Genomic DNA, 22882 nt, shown 5'->3' on the forward strand with positions numbered 1-22882 from the left:
TCACCGGAAGATACTATGGAGATAACATCAGAAGATTACTTAATATAGTGTCCTACAAAAAAGATGAAGAAAAAGAAGAAATAATTATATCATTGGATGCCAAGAAGGCCTTTGATCGTGTATCATGGCAATATTTGCTTCAATTACAAAAGAAGAATGGAGGGGAAAGAATAATTTGTAAACTGTATCAAATATCCATGTCTATGAACCTAAATAATTCTTTAAATATAAAGCAGAGATGGGAATCAGAGCTAAATGTGGATATAACACAGAGTACTTGGAACGAAAAATGCGCCGAAGCAAGTTTAGTGACCAATTCAAATGGAAAGTCATCACCAGATATTTCTGAACGCCAGAAATAGTGTCGAAGATGGTTCTAACACATAACAGTTCATGTTGGAGAAATTGTGGAGCACAAATTGGAAACCATACTCACATATTTTGGCTGTGCCCTAAGTTACAGATATTCTGGAACGAAGTATTTGATGCTCTTAAGGAAGTGCTTCAGCAGAATATTCCACAAGATTCTAGAGTAGCAATATTGAGAGTAATACCGGATAACTTAACATAAGAGGGGAGATCTGAGAAATACCTTCTAGGAATATTACTAACGGTAGCTCTGAAATGTATTACAATTAAATGGATGAATCCAGACCCTCCCACATATAATTTATGGATCTAAAAGGTGTTGGATGTCTACCAAATAGAACAAATAACATACTTAGTAAGAATTCAAAAAGATACATTTACGAAGAGATGGAGCCCTGTTATAGATCTACTAATGCAGTGAGAAATATATATATTTTTTCCCCCTTAATGATTGTCTAATTGTTTATTTATTTTTCGACAATCATGTTCTGTTCTCACATTATTTTCATTATTTTGTCTTATGTTATTGATTACTTTTATTTTGAAGTGGATTCCCATTGTTGCTTATTTGTGTAATAATTAAGATTGAAGAGTGTATAGAGAAATGTCACAAACAACAGCTAAATACATTATCATACAAAAACTGCAACTTCTACTTCAACACATAAGCAAATCACAGAGCAGAAGAGTACAAATTAAAGTTTTATTCCGGAGAAAGTCTGGACAGAAAAGAACACAAATGATTCAACCAACACTGTTTTGACAGGATTTCCCAGGCAACATGAAGGAACAGTTGATATTCATAAAAGCTGTTAATATTCACAGTCTAAGGTGACAGTGAGGGTTTAAGACATGAAACCATTCTACTACCTCATACCTCATTCAATGTTGACATGTTTTCAAATGTGCAAGACTAGTTAACTGTTTTTTACTTCAGGGCAATCAAGTGCTTTGTGATTTATTCCACATAACCTCTAATAAACAGGAGAAGAGTCCCACTTTTAGAAGGTTAACAGTAAGTGCTTTGCAGAAAATCCAGTCTGTTGTCAGTTCGTAGCTGTCCATCACAAAAGGCTGTTACATGACAACATTAGGAAATACAGTATGGCACTGGGGAACAAGTGGTCTTCAGAAGAACCCAGCTTCAGTCAGGAAGGTGTTGGCCTCCAGCAGCATACCCTTGACGTACACACGGACTGTGTAGTATAGCGTTAAAAAGTCCTGCGTGCTGAAGACTGTGTCTGCTAGAGCAAAGCCCAGCGTGGATGGAATGAATCCTCTGCCATACTCCACCATCCAGGTCCCTGCAGTCCACTGCACTGAGGTAGCTTCTCCCACCTTGTGCACTATTGTGTCACCTGCCAAAACAGAAAAAAAAACACCACACAACTCTTCAAGCTCATGTCTCCAGAAAGCTGTGCATCTTGAGAATAAATAGAAGTGTTTACTGTATGTTTTGTACATTACCATTACTACTAAACAACCACTTAACATGCCACAGACATGACTGAGAAGTCCGAAAGCAACTTAGTGTGGCTAACCATGACAGCTGAGTTCTCAAAAAGATCTCAATGTTACTTTGATGAGACAACATGTTTCCGCATCATCTACTGAGGTGAAGACAACTGTCTCTCATCTCATGTTAAACTGTCAGCTCGAGCATTAGCTTATGTACTGATTAAACCCACAGTGGCAAAAGGATTTCCATTCACTTTTGAATGGAATGCAATATGCTTAATAAAAAAAGCAAATCATGGTTTTTTTTTACTGTATTTCTCTCTCTGCTTTTTTGTGCTACTGAATTTGTTGTACAGCCCTGTTGAATAGATGACTGACAAAAGTAATGTTACAGCAATTCTCAATGATTCTCTGTAGTAGTCAACAGTACATAAAGAAGTTAGTTATGTGTTTTTTTTTGGTTCCATGTCAACTACATAAATTTGTTCTATAGCATAATGTCTTCCTCTCCAGCCTAACTAAACACAGCATGTTTAGCTGTACCGGTTACACAGGAGAGCATCAACTACTTGTGCAAGCTTAATCATATGTAAACTTCTGCACATGCAAGTTTAAGCCTAATATGTTAACTTTTGACAGTGTCAACTCTTTCCGTTATACCAGCGAGAGTGGGCAATGCCCCACCAACCAATCATCATGCCCCAATATACCCAGAACTTTTTAACATACTTCGAAATTAGCAGGTGGCAAAAACAATCAAAGTAAAACTAAACTTTGTTCTTGCATCCATCACTTTATACTGACTGCATTATATATATGCAACCCCAGTCCCTCTGTGGTTTTGGATGCTCAACTCATTTCTAAACCAACTCCTAATAATAACAGAATATGGCAGCTGTTTGTGGTGCTGACAGAAAAAAGTACAACATTATTGCTCTACCTGGGTAGTATGTCTCACTTTTAGTGGTTCCCTCTTTCCATTGCCTGAAGGTCCCAGAAATGATGGTGTCTGATATTTCTGCCCAATAACGCCCTGAGGAAGAGAAGCATAAAGAAGTGTATGTATTTTTTGAAATGGAGATTGTGACAATCCTGATTGCACTGTAATTTTAGAGCCATTTAGTTCTTTATGAAAATTTGCTGTAAAAAGCACTTGTCTGATGGAAGCAAGCAACTCAGAAGATTGTGCTACTGCAAGACGATCTAGAAAGACTTGCCATGAGATCAAGGCTTAGTTACCTGCCTCAGGCACAAATGAGTTATCTGATCTAAATCTAACCGACTAGGTGAGTCACCTGAGTGTCCGCTTGTGTCCACGGCAGTTCCAAAGAGCAGTACATACTCTGTGAGGGAGGCGTGGAGCAGGCACATGGAGCCCATCCAGCCCCCCGCATTCACAAACACCCACTGCAGGTCCTCATCAGGCAGGATGTGGCCTGGGTACCGCTTCCGCAACTCCACCACCACTTTAGAGAAGGCCTGCTCATGATCCTGACCTATGTGAGAGAGAGAGAGACATGAGATAAAGACATGATGGAAAATATGCAAGTTTTAGCACATATAAAAAAACAGGGATCAAATATTTGGGGATTTCACATATTTACCAATTTTTACAAGCCTGTATAAATGAGTTCACTCATTCTCATATATAAATGCCCAGTCAAGCATCTGGTGATCAGAACACTCAGTCTGCCAGATGAACTTCAGCCTCAAAGATAAATACTCCTTCTCTCACACATGCCAGGTTGTCAGGCTATAGATCATACAGATCAGCTTGCTTACTAGCAATTAATTCAGCTAAGAGATGATATGTCATGTAATGTAGGCTTAACTATAGTGTAAAGCTTCCAGTTTACTCGACGCTATTGAGTTACAAACATGCATGCAGCAACTTGCAAAGTAGCTAAAGACCTATGCAGCCTCCACAGCCAACCAATCAACTAACGCTAGCTAACTGTTAGCTAAAATGAGAGGCACTGCATAGTAAGACTTATGATCAAAGCACAATAATGAACGTCTGATATTACCTGCGTACTGTTTAGCCAATCTGGCGACATCCTCTTTTGTAAAGACGTATCTTTTATTGGCCATCCAGTATTGCAAGTACTGGATTAGTAAGACCAGCACACCAACAAACACCACGAGTTTCAGAAATTTTGTAGTGAGAGACATTGTGACTACGACTCTTTACGTACAACGCAACATTAAACAAGCCAGCACAAACAGGACATATGACCACCACAATTTATACACTAAAAGACGCCTGACACACTTTCATTCATCGGGACGAAAACACTTCATATACACGGCTAGCTAAGCTAGCATGCCACATTAGTGGTTGATCTCTGTTGACGTGTAGTGACGTGAACTCTGGCATATATTATGACCAATCACCGCTCAAGTCTTATCGCTCTCAGCCAATGAAGTGTTGAGGAATATCGACTAGGAAGCGCGCGATGCGACTGAGCAGTTGTGAACGTCAGCACGGTGCTTAAAGACGCATATGTGCAAAATCTCTATATTTAATCCATACGACTTTCTTGTAGGAGGTAAAAACTAATCAAGAGCATAGATACTATTCCGTTTTATTTGTAAATTGCAATTTTATTATTACTAGTTTGGGATGAAAGAGATATTTTTGTGCTGCGCTTTTCAACGCAAAAGCGTTCACCCAAGGCTTAAAGGGAAAGCAACAGACTGACCACAGGCTGACGGGCAGCCCCAGCAGCGGCAGCTGAAGAAGGGACGGCAGCTCTTTTATTTATTACACTCTCTAAGCACACTTAGGAAGAATTACCTGAGCTGACGGTGCCATTATTCATTCAGGACAGGAGGCTGTGTGGCAGTGTAGGCTCACTTCACTCACAAGTAGTTTTAGAGGACGCAGCTTAACGCGTTAGTGAAGCATGGAGAGTGAAAACAAACTGAAGTTCGACCCCAGAGGTAAATAAAGCGCTGTCCTCTCTGCATTTGGTCGTTTTAGTAGACAGCTGTAAGAATATATCGTATTATTTAATTGAACAGCCTCTTAACAAACGCCAGCTGATGCTGCAGTGTGTCTCACGCTGCCAACCCGTGACAAGTCTCCTGAGCACAGTTCTGCATTTCAGCTAAGCCATAGTAACCCAAATATAGAGCTACAAAAGTGCCTAAATGTAGCTTTTTGGCACCAAACAACAACAACGGCAGCAGCAGCAGCAGCAGCGTTTAACTTGTTGAAAGTTTTCATGCAGCCAGACTCTACTGGAGCTCTGATGCTGTTATCACCGGATTAGGTAGCGTTAGAATGCCTAAAGCTACACTCAAGTAAAGCTGCTGTTCCTTCAATGAAATAATGATAGTAGATGTAGCTACCAAACCAACTTGAGTGAAAAAATTCAGGACCAGAAATTGTTCGAGTTCCCTGAAGAACTGCAGTGGCACTGCTTAGTACAACCAGCATCCATCAGCAGTAATATAGTTAAAGTTATAGCTCCAAAAATGAAATCAGTTCCAGAGCTTAACCAGCACAACAGAACAAAATTAAACCAAAACATAAGGAAATCAAAGGCTGAACTGGAGCTGAAGAAATAGTAAATTCACAGATCCCTCCTGTCTTATTAAGTCTTAAAAGACCTTTTTTTTAATAAAAGGTCATAAAATGTATATTTTAACCATTTGATGTATAAATGTTAATGCCTAAAGATCAAGTTGAAAAAATGAGTCATTGCACATATTAAACTAAATCAGGGCCCAATTTTCTAAAACCACTTTAGTGTTAAGATCATCTTTGTGCTAAGACGCTTTTGGGAAAGCCAGCCCAAAATAGTCCATCAGTCAAAAACAACCAGCCATTTTGTGCTGGAAATGGCATTATTTTTCCTGTTTTATGAGGTAAAAAAGCATGCAGTTTATTGACAGTATTTTGCAGCAGCCCTGTGACATGAAAACACCCAATGAAGTACAAATCTGTTAAACCTGTTTGGAAGTAAATGAAGCTACTTACCAACCGTTCATCCTTAACGCCTCAACTCTTCATTGCCTTGTTGTGTCAGATCACCAACATCTGCGCTACAACCCTCTGCGAGACTCCTGGGTGCTGGTCTCAGCTCATCGAATGAAGCGTCCTTGGAAAGGACAGGTGGAGAAGCCTCCCGAAGACAGCGTCCCCCGACACGACCCAAATAACCCCCTCTGTCCTGGGAGCACCAGGGCTAACGGCGAGGTCAGACGCTTACATCTCTGATCAACACCACTGCAGTGCTCTGATGTTATAGTGTTCATATTGTTTAGCTTTTTTGTAAATACATGTGTGTTACTTTTTTCTTTTTTATGCTTTTAACCGTGTTTATTTCTCACTACTGCCTCAGTTGCTTTTACAGTTATTTGGCTTTTGTGCTTTGTTTACAGAAAAGCTTCATGTGCATAGCTTATTGCGTTTATTGTTCTGTTTATTATATTGGTTAGTAGCCATTCTTACCTGCTCTGTTACACTTTAAACATATTTACATATTATTATATTATTTCAGTTATATTACATCTTTCAGTTTGTAATATGCTGAAAAATTTTAGTAGATTTATTACAACCCTTCTATTTTTTGCCATTACCTATTGCATTTTTAGTCACAGTTAATTCAGGCCTCTTTGCATAAAAGTTGAACAGTAACCTTTTTTTATTGAATTTGTAGTCAAAATGACCGTTAGATACACATTATTTGTTTTCAAGCATCAAGCAAAAGCCTGGACATGTATTCAGCAAATTACAAAAAAGCCTCCAACACTAAGTATAATATCAAATCTATCAGTGTTTAATTTGTCCACTCTTTACTTTTGTCCACTCTCACTGCCACTTTGACTTTTCCATCCTTCCAATATTAAACCCAAACAGTTACAGCTGTGTCCTCCCAACAAGTTCCCAAAGATCTTACTGACATTATGTTCCCCTTCAAACACTAACATTCACACAAACAACTACCTAAACTCACCTTAGCTGCCTTCAAATTTCTTTATCTTCTGCATGTTTTCAGGTGTTTCTGTCTATCCTTCCACTGTGAGAGGGCAACACAGTGCTATGAGTCTGAAAGGATGTGTAGCTGTTAAGAAGCTCTTACTGAGAAAAGAAAATAGATTTTGCATGAGAACATCAGAACTAAATATCTAAAATGTGGAGTGATGAGTCTACGTTCGTAATTGGGATTATTCTGAGAATGAGAAGCAGAAAATACAACCAACTTCTAAGACTGAACTTTGGAGGTGTGAAAAGATATTCCTGCAGATTTCTTTGAAAAACTGAAAGGACATTTCCTGAAAAGAGTGGAAGCTATAATAAAGGTGGACACAACAGATATTGAAAAAAATTATACACTTTGTTGTTGAGGCTTCTGTGTAATTTTATGTTAAACATGTTTTCTTTTTTTCTGATACTGTAAAATGAATAACTGTAAAATCCATAAATGACAGGGTGGTCTCTGACTTTTTTTCACAGTATCGTTTGTCTACATGTAATGAATCTTTGAATCAAGGACAGTACTCCAACAACACCAAAAGGAAAAATAGTCTGAGCTACAAATATTTACCTTTTTCAGCAATATTATATGATCAATGTTAAATCATCTGTTGGTAAACTTTTGTGGCTTCATCTTTTCCTTTATTTTATATATTTTCTAAGACAAACCTGTTGTTGCAGAGTTATGGAGGCCTACTCCCTGTCTGTGCTAAACAACTCAGGGCTGTAGTGCATTTACTGATGCATTACCTTTATCTTTTTCTCCAGGAGGTTGTTTCTGTGTGAAACTCAGCTTTCAATGTAGTTTTTTGGTAAATTGCTTGGGGTCCATATTATCATTATTATATACAGATTCAGCTGTTTTTCCCTCATTGTACTCTGTATCTGTAGGTCTTGATGCTGAGCAGCTTTAAAACTATTTGCTACTTGAGCAACTTTCTGTATCTCCTTCTGAGACAGAAAGCCAAGCCGTGGGCATTGTGGGTGCTTTTTTAGTGCTCAGGTAAAAAAAACGGCTCACTGAGGGAACTGATGTGTCTGCATTCATTATACAGTCTTTTCTGACTAAGCAAAAGAAATGATGATTTCTCTTTTCCTTTCCTCACACTCTCCATCTGTCTTTGTGATTTGCACAGCTATGAATAATTCCTGGCCTTACTGCTGTTTTTTTTTAATATGCTCCTAAATGTGATAAATGTCCTTGGCTGACTCTTTGCCCCTGCACACCATTTAATAGTTGATCAAGGAAGTTGGTGAATAGCATTAAGAAAATTTTCAGTAAAAACTAAATTTTTAAGTGCATTTTATTTATGGATGCCTGAAATATGCAGATTCACTTTTGAGAGAGATGCAGTCAAATGTGACTGTAAATGCAGGAGAAATTAGATAAAAAGTTAAGCACAGTCTAATAGTTTTTCTTGATGCTTTTTCAGGTGAATCCTGAGTATGACAGCACTTTCCTCTTTGAGAACGACTTCCCTGCACTACAGCCAGATGCTCCAGACCCAGGTTCAGATCATCACCCACTGTTCCAGACAAAAGCTGCAAGAGGAGTTTGGTAAGCAGAAGAACCGTAGGTTCATTATTACGTCCCAGTCCAATCTAATTGAACACATTAAAATCCTACTACACACAGTATACCTCATTCAACAAAAATTGCTGAAAAAAGAGCGCAGACTCCCTTTAATGATGTACAAACTGCTCTCTATCTGACTCGTGAAATTTTTAAACGAAGAGGGAAATAAGCAGAGATTTGAAAATGAATAATGAATCGGCTTCAAAAGCACCAGCCTACCAGTACCTCACTCACATATTATTTACACAAAGCACATCCTAATTCATACAGATGTTTCAACAACTTATTACAACGGCTGGAAAGAATAAAATGTGAAATAAACAAAGCGTCTCCGTTTTTTAAGAGGTGTAGAACGATGTGATTGTCTAGTGTGATTATTTTTCTAAAATAGCACTTTTAAACAGTTTATTATTGCAGTGAATAAGATGCTTCTGTACTAGATGTGTTTTGTATATTTTATTTTTTGAGTGGTGTCAGTGATATAAAAAGCACAGTGTGATATGTTTTGTAAATGAAACATGAAGTAGTTGCAGCATTTGTTTATAACAATGTTCATGTAAAATAAGTACAACCAATTTTGTACTGCTCAGTTTATAAGTATTTTTTTCTTATCATTGGTATTTTAGGTGATATTGATGATAGTTTTGATTAATTAACAGCAAATCAAGCATTTTGTCAGGTTGTATGACTATGCTTACGTTTACACACGCTCCTGCCAGACATGAGTTTGATCATACAGATACACCAAAGATAAAATTGGTGAATAGCAAAACTATAGATGAAATTTTCATGTGCTCCTTTTATGTACAGATTTGACCATAAGTGACTATGTATATATGCATAAGGAATCCAGTAAAAATTCTCATCCTAAAGTCCACATTAAATTTGAAGAAAGTAATATGCAAAAAAAGTAAGTAGGGATTGCCATGGAAGTTTAATTTTAGCCAGCCTACTCTGTGCTGGGTTTTAATCTCCTCGGCATTTGCTGCTAACACCACGTTGTCATGAATCCTTCTATCACAAAGGCACGCTTTCTTTAATAAATACAGGAATATGCAATCTCACCCTGCCTTGAAACTTTATATATATTTGACTTTGAGTCAGTAACAGCTAGATACGTCTCAAACATATAATATTACTACACTTAAAGACGTTTTCATGACATGCGATATGTATCACGTATTTTGACACATAGGCACAAAGCACCAGTAGTGCTACGTTTGAAAAATGCTATTAAAAACGATCAATGCAATCATTTTTACTGAACATTTTACATATTCCACTACACTAAATCCATTTCAACAGGACTAATTATGTTCTCTTTTTAATGAAGTAAAAGTATTTGGTAAGTGTTGTTTAAGTACTAGCGATGTTAAAATGTTAACCATATATCTACATTGCTTTCGCTATCAGAGAGTATGCAATAGGTAACATTTGGATTACGTCATGTAATAACACCAATATATTCCTGTAATCTTGCAAACTGATTCATTCCTGGACACAGTGACCGGCATAAAGTAATGTTTCAAAATGTAATCCCAAAAAAACAAAACAATTTCAAAACATTTGAGCTCAGATTGCTCATTGCACATCATTGCTGTCATATCAAAACTTCACTCTTTATTTTTACAGCATTTGAAAACACCAGCTGCCCTTCACATTGTGTGATCATTTCATGATGAAAGGTGAACAAATGGTCAAAAAATACTTGGAATAAATTCTCATGACTTTTTTTTTAGCTTCTCTTATAAGGTTTGCATTAGAAGATAAGGCAGCGACAGCATAATAAAAGTCAAGTAATTTTACAGAATTTTAAAGAACTTGACAGCCTAGCATATCATACCTAAATGGGGCTGATTTTACTTATTTTAGTGTGCTTAAAATGCACACTGTGCAGCTGTATCATCCACACAGATGATAGTCAGATTAATACAGAATCAGCAGGTCAGGGTTGACATGCTTCAGAAATCCTTTCCATTTCCTCCCTATTCTGTATACCCAGACAAAGTGAACAGCTTTCATTTATCAGATACAGGGAGGTACCAGTTTATTAGGTACTACCTTGCACTTATACCATTGTGCCTTGTACTTGTACAGGTACACCTACAATATAAGAGTACTTTGTAGGAAAGCAGTCACTGACTGCAGCCCATCTGTTGCCGCACAACCCCCCCTCCCACCTGCCACATCCTATTCATCAGTGGAAAGGGACCACCATAGGACCACTGCTAACCAGATATCATGTAGGCAGTGAGTCATTCTCAGACCCACAGCAGTGACACTGACATGGCCGATATGGCAAAAAATTAGTATCACAATACTTAAAGACAATTTCACGTAACTTGATATGCATCGCAATGGTTGATTTTTCTGAAGTTTGCTAAGTTGGAACAGAGAGGATGCACCTGTATTGCCACATAAAAAAATACAATCAAAAACTGTGAACACAATAATATAAAAAACATTTCATGCAGTGTGCTGAACTTAATCCTATTAAACAAGACTAATATGTTCTCTTTTTAAAGAGATGCACAGTTCCTCAGTGTTCTTTACAGAAATCCATATCTGAAAAGCACATTGTTGCTTGTTGTGGCATGGTAGCATATGTGGCACTGGTACAGTTGTATCAGGCATAACAGTGCTCCTGGAGTTTTTAATCACTAATTGTAAACCTATAAGGTGCACCTGCATGTACATATTTGATAAAATGGCCGCTGAAAGAAGGTACACAGTAGTAGACTCATAAATCAGTGTATAACAGCAGTGCCTGCTGCGCTCTGAGCTAATTTTCCATCAGACTTTAATATTGGGATTTGTCTGCTTATGTTTTGTTTCTGAGCAATGACAGGTCATGTTTGATAATCTGTAGGTGGTATTCCAGAGCCGTTTGGGAAGTTGTACATGCCTCGTTAGGTCTGTCATATAGCAACAACAGTAATGACATCACTGACTGTTAGGGCTTCTTATGCTTGAAGCGTGCATTCCACATTGTGTTAGAAGTTGTAGTCCTGCTCCATCATGTATAGTTTCTAAGGCATATGGTGAAAGTCTGCTGTTGATGGGAGAAATAAGACTCCGGATCAGCTTCCTTCCTGGCAGATACTTTGTAAACACAGGCTTTCTTGCTGTGAGGAGAATGAGCTCCCTTACAGCCGGCTGCACACCCAGGCCCTGTGTGAGTAAACTCGTCCACTCTGCTTGTTAGTGACCAGTGCTGGAACTGCTTATGGCGTCGGAACAGGCTCTCCAGAGAGGGTGCTAGCGGAGGAGAAGGAGTGAGGCTAAATGATTTTGTGTTCGAACTTGAGGCAATGGATGATAAATCAATATGGGGGAGCTGCAGGGTCACGGCTTATAGCAGCACTGGTGTAGTTTCTTAATGAGGTGGAACACGTCGTGTGTAGTTTATTTGTTATGTGAATCAGTTGACCTTAGGTTCTGTAGGTTGGGTCAGTATAGGGCTGCCAAAGTTACTCGATTAAACTTATTTACTTTATTTAGAAGAAATCATCTATGAAAATGTGCCTTCTCAATGAATTGACACTGCTTGTTTGGAAGTTTACTTGATAATAATGCATGTTTTAAATAGAGTATAGTAAGAAACAGCCTGATTAAGACCTCTAGTTATGTTTTCTTGAATACATTGTTTTAAAAGACTTTGAAATGCTATGTATAGTTTGTTATTAATTAAGTCCATTTTTATTGTGTAACTAAGCAAGATAGTAGATTACTAGATTACTAAGCAAGACTAAGTAGATTACTCTGCAGTAATAATAAAAATAGATACATAATAGATAATGACAGCCCTAGTTCATAGCGTGCATATTATTGTGTTGCTGCTAAAGAGGTATGGTGTAGACTTCTGTTTTGTTAGGAATCTTACCTTTCACTACTAGAAACACTGAATTTAGGGAAATTATGCATGGTTAAGAACACCTGTAACGCGCCAGTCCTCATGAGCCAAACCACTGCAGACTTCAGCACACTGCCTTATTAAACACACCTGATTTTAGCTTAACAGCTAATTAGCAAGGCCTTCATGAGTGTTAGATGAGGGTAAACGCTAATCTCCGCAGAACTTTGGCCTGGATGGTCCCGAGTTTGACATGGCTGGTTTGAAAAGACAAGATTTGGTTTAAATTAGCCAAGCCTCCCAGGTTGTGTTGCATGAAATTTAACTTGCTTTCAGTTTTTCAACGATATGTTTTTCCTTGCTCCCAAAGTTCAGTCTTAGTTTTTTTCTGCTTCTAACAATACAAGTAATCCCAATTACAGACCTAGACTCATTAGTTCATGAAATCTGAAGCCTTACTCCACATCTCAGATCCCCAGTTTTGATATTTTTGTGCAAATTTTCTTCTTTTTTATCTGCTTTTCTTGGTAAGGGCTTCTTAACAGCTACACATCCTTTCAGACTCATAGTGTTGAGTTCTTCTCACAGTGGAAGGACAGACAGAAACACCTGTGGATTTTTCAGATCTGGAGTAAGAGTGGAGCTTGATTTTTCTCCTCTCTCTCAAAGATGAAAGCTTTAAGTGCTGTTTATCTGATGGGGACTGTTTTGGTTGTCTAGCAGTTCTTGCGCTGTTGGGAATGGGACCCAGTCCCATTTTCTCTGTGTCTTGTAAAAACTCCAGATAATGTTGCAATCAAATTTTATATCTAATATCTGAAATTTCTACTAAAAACTGGATAATTTGTCGTCAGTGGCTGTTTTGATTGGAAGTTAAATGAATGAAGGTGCTCTGTGACTGTTGCACTGTAGTGGATGTATATAAATCTCACCGATGTGTGAAAGCATTTTATTGCCAACATAAAGGAATGTGTTTGCGTTTTACAGAATGAAGCTTTAGTAAAAATGCTAAGCATAAGTAAAGCCTTAGCCTTTGGCTTTCTGGCACAAAATGTGTGCACAATGTACTGCGATGTTAAAACGATTAACACCCAATCTACAGCACAGTTGTCTCAGAATTCCCGTTAGGCATGAATAAATTACAGCTATTGCTCTATCAGTCTCTTGATCTTTTTGTCTAATCAGACCCTTTTGATATTTTCATTGTCAGCAGTTTCTAATCTGTCCCACTTACCAAGAACAAGCTGCTTTTGTGAAAACTGAGCTCCTGTCAGTTATTTTGAAGGAGCACTAGATGGTGCTGTCATCAAGACAGTGTTAATCTCTGCTGCAACTTCACTATTGTGGCTGGTATTGAGCAAGGCCTCCTCTGAGTGAACAGCTCAGCTGTTCCACTTCTCTCACCTTCCAACATAAAATAACCAAAGTAAAACCTTAATGTGTCAGTATTTGAGTAAGATTGTCAACTAGTAGTGATTTCAAAGTCATATTAGCTGCATCTAAAATTAGTCCATCTCTTTTGGTATGTTGTTTTGAAGGTGAAAACTGCATTGAAAACTGTGACATCACTGATTCAGAAATGTGTGCAGGAAGCCAGTTAGCAATCCAGCTGCATGTGATTGTGAGTGCAAGAGAGCCTCCCGTGACCTCATACACTGGCAGCTTGTGTTGTTTTTGCCAAGTTTTGTTGGTGAAGACAGTGCTTGGGGGAGCTGTCATGCACAATTCATTGCTAAGACCACTGACCCCAAATGTGGAAGGAGTTGTGGAGGAAATAGCAAGGCCAAGACTTTGGAAAGTGAGCCTGTGCAGTGGGCCTATATATATATATATATATATATATATATATATATATATATATATATATATATATATATATATATATATATATATATATATAAAGGAAGCAGGGGAAATAGGAAGCAGTGTTGAGAAGTTTGACATGCATGCACATTGCAGAACGTAGTGCACACTGGTTGATAAGCTACACCACTGTGTGTGGAATCGTAAACGAGCAGACCATGCCTTTTTTATTATGCAGTTATGAGGATCAAAGGTGAACAAGTGTAGAAATTTACATGCCGTGTGCCACATGTTTAATTTGATAGTGCTCACTCGACAATATGTACCCTGAGGAGGCCTTCAGATCACATATGCCACAAAGTTTTTTTTCAAACCGTTGCTTCTACGACTGCTTCCCAGACTTGAATTAATGATCAGTACAACTGCTCAATTATAGAAGGAGATTGGGTATCTGTAAACTGGCTGAGTGAGTGAACTCAAAATGATATATTAATAGTTTAGTAGAAAGACCGAACCCCATAAAACTGAAATATAGGTTAAATGACATACCATGCATTTTTTTTGTGTCTGAGCCAATTATTCTCAGATTTAAAAAAAAAAGGAATGAATAAATGATATATATATACACATTTTATCTGCTCCACTTACTATAAATAGCAGATACTATTTGGGTGGTGGATCATTCTCAGCACTGCAGTGATGTGGTGGTGGTGGTGTGTTAGTGTGTGTTGCACTGGTCTGAGTGGATCAGACACAGTAGTGCTGCTGGAGTTTTTAAACACCTCAGTGTCACTGCTGGACTGGGAATAGTCCACCAACCAAAAATATCCAGCCAACAATGTCCTGTGGGCAGCGTCCTGTGACCACTGATGAAGGACTAGAGGATGACCAACACAAACTGTGCAGCAGCAGAGCTGTCGTCTCTGACTTTACATCTACAAGGTGGACTGACAAGGTAGGAGTGTCTAATAGAGTGGACAGTGAGTGGACACGGTGTTTAAAAACTCCAGCAGCACTGCTGTGTCTGATCCACTCGTACCAGCTCAACACACACTAACACACCACCACCACGTCAGTGTTACTGCAGTGCTGGACAGGACAATAAGCGTAGAAACAAGGAGGTGATCATAATGTTGTGCCTGATCGGTGTATATAATGATGTCAGTATGTTCCTAATTTTGTGTGAATAAAAATTATGGTAGGATTAGATGTGAAAGATATTCTTTGTCTGATAAAAGCCTGTTTTCTTGTTGTTTCTCAGTAAGGTCATGTGCTTTCACCCTTGGTCTGATGTCACCCTACCACTGATGCAACCTGAAGAGATTTGTAAGGTGATTGACAAGTGGGCGGAGCTTATAGAGGAGTTAGGTCCCACCTATCCATGGGTTCAGGTAAGAAATATGGGACAGTCTTAGAATTAGATTCCTGCATGTTTTCCGGCAATCTTAGACAAATATGTTGGTCTAATGTTATGTTTGGACCTCGTCAGCTTGTCCGTAATCGTAACTTCCAGTAGTTTGCATTCAGGTGGCCATCAGCAAATAGTAAATAGAGCATGAATTGACCAAAGCCAGCTTGGCTCAGTTATAGAAAATGTGATGACTGGTGATTCATCACAACTCATAAACATGGAACATGTTTAGCACTTGTACTTATGGCTTTGTCAGCCATTTGAGTACATCCTTGTGGTAAAGCCAACAGTTCATGCATTTACGGGGTTCCAAATGCACCACAAGGACTGCATTTTCAGATTCTCTGGCACCACAGGCTAACTTTAATGTTCACAGCTCTTTTTCTCAGGCACTAGTTACTTAACCTTGACAAACAAACAGAATGTCATAAATATTACATCAGCCTAGTGTTAGCCTGCCGAGGGGGCAGCGTTCACTTTGCTCATTATCGAACATACTGGGACTTGTAACGTTGTCCTGAAACGCTATTAACATTTGTACCAAAAGACACTCTCCCCTCCAGGGCCCGTCTTTGTCACACAGACACGGGTTTCTCCATATCTTCCTCTTATGTAACGTTCAGAGTTCAAAACAGCCAGTGCGAGTAGGGGACACCATTAGCCTCGGCTTTAGTCCCAGCCTTCACCATCTTTGCTAATTGGATCAATTGGGAGCTGGCTCCTCACTCAGGGCTTTTCAGGCCTGATCAATGCGCAGCAGCGCTATGTGTTCCTATGGCCTCCCTCAGCATATTAGAGCCTCTAAAGCAGAACGACCGTGCACTTCAGAGCGCTGCCAACTCTCGTAAGCATCCGGATTAAGCTGATTTAGTGTGCCTGAATCAACTAGGAGCTGTAGTATAATCATATAGACGCATGAGAGTTGATAGGGTCTACATCTTTTTTTATGAATTGCACTAGATTACGACTGCTTCAATCTGACGGTGGTGAGGTTAGAATTGATTAATTGTCGATTATCACGAAACACCAAAAGTATGCGCTCACTTTTTTTACCAAACATGTTTGGTAATTTTTTAAATATAAAAATGAAAAAAGTGTACTTTTTTTATTGTCTACATTTCATGAGAGGTGTAGTTTACATCAATAGGAATGCTATGAATTCACTAAAATTTGTGTATGCCAGCTTATATGCTTAACGTTACATATCTCTGGCTGTTGCTGTCATTGTATGTAAAATGTTGACACATGCCACCAAAATCTCTGAGTGAGACATTCATATGCAAATGCATACATGGGCTCTCACAGATTCACAGAAAGTATGAAACACAGTACTTTACAAAAGTCAGTGACTACCCTTCCTTATTTAATTCCCATCTATTAATTACAAGTTATTGCAAGTTAAGTTCCAAGAGATATTCCTGAGGAAATTAGCTCTGAAATAATCTACATGCATAAGAAATGAGAAAATAAGTAAATAAATGGAAAAATAGTAGTTTTCAAAACTGGAGTACAAAAAATGATTAAAAGACACAAAGAAAAAAGCTGTGTAAGACCCGGAAGACCACCAAAACTGTCTCCATCAGATAAACAGCACTTAAAGCTTTCATCTTTGAGAGAGAGGGGAAAATCAAGCTCATTGTTTCTTCAGGTCTGAAAAAATTCACAGGTGTTTCCATCCTTCCACTGTGAGAAGACAACTCCTCGCTATGAGTCTGAAAGAATGTGTTGCTGTAAAGCAGCTCTTACTGAGAAAAAGGAAACAAACAAAAAAAGAAGAATATTTGCGAATCAAACAAAGAAGCTGCTGGTGTTCTCAGAACAGTGGACTATCGAGCTCAACAGTCTGGACCTCAACATCATTGAATGTGATTTGTGAGAAGCAGAACGTGCAACCAGCTTCTAAGACTTTGAAGGTGTTGGAAAAAAACTCCCTGTAGATTTCTTTGAAAAACTGAGAAGAAAGAATGAAAGCTATTAATAAAGGCAACGTGTGGGCACACTAAATGTTGAAAAATGTAAAATTGTATGTAGTTATTGAGGCTTCTGTGTAATTTTCTGCTATATGTTTCCTGCTTTTTTCCCCCCCGACGCTGAAAAATGAATAACTTGTAAGACCGTTTGACTAGAAACTAAATAAATGAAGAGAAGTCTCTGACTTTTGAACCGTATTGAATGAACAGTATTCAGAATGATCTTTTTAGTAAAATTACACCACTTGTAATGTTAAAGGGTGATGGATATTTATGTAGAGTATCTAGTTTTAGTTGAGGTACTGTGCACTAGCTAGGCTAATCTTGCTAACAGCTACTCAGTGTATACTCCCTGCTTGAGACGAGGTTACATCACTGTATTCCAGCACTCCACTGTATACATATACATAGCATATACAGTATACTGTATACATAGATTTGCAGATTCATCTTATTGTTAAAAATAATTTAGAACCATACCAAAATACTCAGATTGAATCGTGGTGTAACCTGAAATCCAATTGCATTAAACTGTACTAAAAAATTATAAGCTAAATTATATTGAGTCAGATATTGATTTATACCTCTGTGTTTGATATAGAACAAATGTAGGTTTCTTTGGCTGCTTGGCTGTTTTCAAGATGGTAGACAGACTGATAGTTCATCAACTAGTGAAAGGTAGCCTTGTGCAAGCTTACAAAACCATCATTCTGACCTGGCTGCATATTTCTGTGCTTTATGTCCCTGCTAAGGGCACTTGAGGACTGTTCTCAATTCATAGCAAAGGCCAAAGGCACACATTAAGAAATGGTTCAATTTTTCTCTCAAGGACTTTTTGAGGCTCAAGAGCAGTTAGCCAACTTGTTAAAGGTCAGCTTGTCTCTACAGCGGTTATTACTGTGTGCTCGTCCTTGGAACCCTTTATGTACGTGTGATGTTTCAGAGCAGAACACAGCAAAGTGTCTGTGCTCCCTGCCACTCGAGAGCACCTCTCCAGACCTCTCTTGTTGTTTGTCTGCTGCAAAGCATCACTCTTGGGTCCATTCAGATAAGGCCTGTGGTTATCTGCTCTCTGTTAAAGGCATCAGAGCATGTGTTCCCTTTTGCTCCCCAGATTTACAGACCCTGATGAGCAGGGACTTTAGACAAGTCAATATTTATCAAGCGGAGTAGACAAGGGCAGATCCTGCACAAATCCCTTCATATCACCCCCGGGGGAGTCCTGGGGAAGTCTTAAAACTCTCCCCGACAGGAGGTTTCCTCTGGAGCAGTGCTGCTGGGGTTTGACCTGGCATAATTGTGTGTTTGTGCTTGCATATGTATAGCTCTTTTAGTGTGTTGCCATTGTCAAAATACTAGCATTGCAGTGGTTACAGATTGACCTGCATTATATTGTTGGATTACATCACAGGTTGGTGGAGTAGCCTACAACCGTACTTGCGTAAATGTATTGTTACCTTATTGAAATTACGACTCAGTTAGAAGTAAAAGAAGCTATTGTAGGAGTAAAAAAGTACCAGGTCAAAGCAAATTCATATACTGAGCTCCCTGCAGAGCTGCAGTGGAGGTTCTTAGTATATCCAGCATCTATCAGCATAGGAAGTGAAGGTGCTGTTCTTCCCTCTTTGAGACATTTTTGGACTAAAATAAAGTGCTAAAGCTCTAAACTGAGAGGTGTGAAAAGCAATAAAACAGTCAAGGAGCTGAACCAACAGAACATTCACCCAATGATATCAAAAATGTAAAGGACTGAAATGCAAATAAGTAAATACTGCAATGGTACCAAAATACTGTAACAAAGAGTTGTGAAAAGAATAACAGCTGATGTATAATGAAAATACTTTTTTTATTTTTCTAATAAAGGTGATATAAATCATAATAAAGCATTGATATTTCTTGTATGTGTCAAGCCCTATTCTAACAATGCATAGTGGCAATGCAAGTGGACTATGTGTTTCTGGTAAGAAACCTTTCAAATTTGTATAAAAATACAAATGTATCAAAATTGTACTTAAGAAAATGTAACTGAGTAAACAGAGCTTTGTATTGTTCTCTAGATTACATAAAACCTGTGATTCATTTAAACACCTGGTTAGGGGGCTCTAGTGAAGCACTGAAATCGTAGTTCTTGGCCAAAATTAAAATAAAGGACAGGAAAACTGAAAGTAAACAGTTTTTTTTTTAAAAAACAAGTTCTTTATTTATTTATATTTATTTTTATTTATGCTCTGGAAAGAGTAGAAAATATTGGTTAATTGAAAAAAAACATGAATTATTCATAAATTCAGTCCTTTTAATAGGACCAAACTGAGGTGACAATAAATTAAAATATCAAATAAATTTTCTATAATTATTACAGTACATTTAATATGTCCCTACAGAATCCAGCATCCCCAGGTGCAGAGAAAAATCATCCAAGGCAGTGAATTCCAATTGTTTAGTTTCACTTTGTGCTTTTGCACTTCATTATTTCAAAAACTGGCTACAGATGGTGAAAACCGAAAGTACTTTCCCCCCAAAGGTCCATATGTGCCTTAAATGCTCATAATTAATTTTTACATGATCATTTTTCATCCTTTCTTTATCCAACAGGCTGTTTCCGTTACTGTGCCTTTAAGACTGATATATCTAAAATTATTGTCTCATTCAAGAAGCACTCAGAGCTGAAATACTCCTTAGACCTGTAAAATGAATGGGCAGAACTAATCAGCTATAGGCTGAATAGGTAGATATATGTAAATAGGCTGAGTTTTGTGACATCACAGAAACATTGGATTCAAATTGGCTGTTTTTGCAGTTTAGTTTCCATATATGGACTGTAAGGTAAGTGCATGATACGTTTTGAAATGTTCAACACTAAATGTTGCTCCTTTATTTCAAATAAGCGAGGAAATGTCTATGAAATAGGTTCTTTAAGAAACAATATATGGTGCAGCGCTAGTGTAGACTGGGGGGATGTTCACAGCGTAAGCTTACTGCATGGTTCGATTTACAGTAGCTGTGCACTGTGTTGGAATGTCGTTTTGTATCTCACATTGTTTTTCTCTGACAGCATGTCATAGCTCCACTCAACTAAACATCAGTCTCTCTCTCCCTTCCTCCCTCTCTCTCTCTGTCTCTCTCTCAGATCTTTGAGAATAAAGGAGCTATGATGGGCTGCTCCAACCCTCATCCTCACTGTCAGGTATGATGCCGCCCCCCTCACCCCTCCTCTCTCTACCAATTAGTGCTGATGCTGGCTCGATCTCTGAGAGAGATACTCTGTTTTTTTTTTCTGTGGATTAAGACGTTGCCACTGCAGTCTCTAACCATCTGGAATGCACCTTTAATAGGGCTTTAACTGTCACCCCGGCATGGAGAGTGCTGAGAAGATGGGGCTAATGCAGCAGCAGCTTAACTGCACTGTGGGCTCCAATTAGAGAACGACAAAGATATTCCAGCAGCATTCACCACCGCAACTGTCTCTGTTCGTTTGGCCTGTCACCCTAACAGTCTCCTGTGTCTGAGTTTTGGGGTTGAAACGGGGAGAGGATGTAGTTTGTGCGTATGTCTGTGTGTGTGTGTGTGTGTGTGTGTGTGTGTGTGTGTGGACGTGTATGAATGTCTATGTCTGAGTGCATGAGTGTGTGTTTGGCCTATACTGATCTAAAAATTTTATATCAACATTAGGGAAGCACTGATATGGGAATTGTGGACCAAATTATGATATTTGTTATATATTTAATTTACATAACTGCAGATGCCGATACATAAATGTTTCAAAAAAGTAGAAATTGACTAAATCTACCTGGGTTAGCATTACAGAAAAATAAAATCTGTTTTGTATAGGATTACAAGTGCAGTAAAATGCAGGCTTTTTAAGCACAGTAACCTAAAGCTTCTATTTATATTTAGTCAAATATCAATTTGAAATATCAGATATGATGATATATTTTATCTGCAGATACTGTTAGTAGTCCAATATCATCGTAAAACTCTAACCCTAATTACTTAGTCTTTTATCATGGCCTACAATATCATGACATAGCACTATAAGTAAGAATGCATTTACATTTTGTGATAGCAATGACGTACCTGCCTCCCATGTATTGGTGCATTTTGGGGAATTCTGCTTTTGAACAAAGAAAACACATTGAGTGTGAATGTATTGCATTGCAGGCGGAGGTGTCAAAGAGACCAGTATAAATTAACAAGCAGCAAACTAACAAGTGGAAAGCTTCCGTTCCTCTCAAGAGCCTCCACTGTAACAGGAATCAATGTAGTTGTATGATCAAGAGTGAGAGGCTACAATCAGTAGGAGTTGGAACTTTTGACTGTACATATGATATATAAATCTATTGGTTGGAACATAAAGCTACTGTTGCTCTCACTGGACATTGGTGATCAAAATATGATTCACCTTATTGTCATGTGGACCATGTAGTCACAAGATTTTACACAAACTAATGTGATTAATTGTGATTAATTTTTGTAATTTTGACAGCCCAATCTGCTTTTAATATTACAAATCTGAGCACTGAGCTTATGATAAATAAAAACCGTTTAGATAAAATTAACATGTTAAATTATTACATAGGCTGTGGTTTGTGCTGCACAATCCAACACCCTTTACAACAGAGATCAGTTAGTCATTTAAGTAACAAGTTCCATAATTGTTTAATCACACTTTATCGTTTGAGAAGTTTTTCATCATTTCAAACTAAGGCATCAGATGGTCTTGGTGTGCTAACAGGACTTTTTTTGCCTCTGTTGTTGTGCTGTTTTCTGCACATTGAGCGGAATGTTTTCTTTTTTTCCACTGTTAATCTGCTGTTGCTCAAACTGTTTGAACATGTCTGCAATGGCCGGCACAGGGAAGCGAAGGAAAAAACTGCTAGTCACTGTTTCTCATTTTTATAATCTTTTAAGTTATTTGTTTCGTTTAATCTTCTTCTTTTTTGGCCATATTTTCAGTATATCTTCACATTATAAATTAAATATTTAGAAAATCGATTTTTGACATTTGTGAATCGATTCAGAATCGTCCACGTCTGCATCGCGATGCATCTAAGAATCAATTTTTTCCCACACCCCTAATATATATAACAATCAAACTAATGATATATAGCTAGTGATTTATTTATATAAATATTCTGGTGTGTATAAATGTTGGTAAATATATATTTGGCCATAGTTGTTTGTGTGCACTCTGTTTGATGGCCAGTAGGCTGTCTCTCTGCCTGATAGAGCCCAGTGCAGCTGATGCGTGTTAACAACATCTTCATTTCACTCTGTCACTCTCCTCTCCTCTTCGTTTGGATGTGTGCCTTGCCCTCCTCGTCTCCGAGCTCAGGCTGTCTGTCGCTGTGTCGATGCTTTCAGCCTTACACCTCCGTTCCACTGCCTGATTATTCCCTCAGCATGGTGGAGTGCCACGGCAGACTGTGCTGAGGCCACTAGGGGGCAATAGAGGACCTTG

General features: G+C 38.3%; 2 protein-coding genes across 5 annotated transcripts in view; one reads left to right on the forward strand and one right to left on the reverse strand.

Moving 5' to 3' along the window:
* Window positions 1-1058: 1058 nt before the first annotated feature.
* Window positions 1059-4166, reverse strand: sigmar1 (sigma non-opioid intracellular receptor 1). 2 transcript variants are annotated; one of them, XM_036595759.1, is made up of 4 exons: window positions 3855-4166; window positions 3123-3323; window positions 2768-2860; window positions 1059-1727 (listed from the first exon to the last, which is right to left on the reverse strand). In XM_036595759.1, the coding sequence occupies exons 1-4, from the start codon at window positions 3997-3999 to the stop codon at window positions 1498-1500; spliced, it is 669 nt and encodes a 222-aa protein (XP_036451652.1). In that variant the 5' UTR covers window positions 4000-4166; the 3' UTR covers window positions 1059-1497. The 2 variants fall into 2 exon arrangements, with proteins under 2 accessions (XP_036451652.1, XP_036451653.1); XM_036595760.1 differs by lacking the exon at window positions 3855-4166 and having other exon boundaries at window positions 3170-3322.
* Window positions 4167-4517: 351 nt separating this feature from the next.
* galt (galactose-1-phosphate uridylyltransferase) overlaps window positions 4518-22882 on the forward strand; it is a 124790-nt gene continuing 106425 nt past the window's right edge. For all 3 annotated transcript variants that reach the window (XM_036594433.1, XM_036594434.1, XM_036594435.1), the window contains exons 1-5: window positions 4518-4770; window positions 5862-6031; window positions 8245-8369; window positions 15305-15434; window positions 20552-20608. In XM_036594433.1, coding sequence (XP_036450326.1) covers window positions 4734-4770; window positions 5862-6031; window positions 8245-8369; window positions 15305-15434; window positions 20552-20608 — 519 coding nt within the window. In that variant the 5' untranslated portion in view covers window positions 4518-4733. The remainder of the gene's footprint in view (window positions 4771-5861; window positions 6032-8244; window positions 8370-15304; window positions 15435-20551; window positions 20609-22882) is intronic.

Source organism: Colossoma macropomum, unplaced genomic scaffold (genome assembly GCF_904425465.1).
Source record: "Colossoma macropomum unplaced genomic scaffold, Colossoma_macropomum, whole genome shotgun sequence".
In the NCBI taxonomy this organism is placed as follows: Eukaryota; Metazoa; Chordata; class Actinopteri; order Characiformes; family Serrasalmidae; genus Colossoma; species Colossoma macropomum.

What these genes read in the sequence shown, in the direction of transcription:
- sigmar1 (XM_036595759.1), bottom strand. Translation starts at nt 3,999, where the DNA reads ATGTCTCTCACTACAAAATTTCTGAAACTCGTGGTGTTTGTTGGTGTG. An exon ending in ATTGGCTAAACAGTACGCAG is followed by an intron (nt 3,324 to 3,854) that starts GTAATATCAGAC and finishes TCTCTCACATAG; the next exon opens with GTCAGGATCATGAGCAGGCC. An exon ending in GGACACAAGCGGACACTCAG is followed by an intron (nt 2,861 to 3,122) that starts GTGACTCACCTA and finishes TCTCTTCCTCAG; the next exon opens with GGCGTTATTGGGCAGAAATA.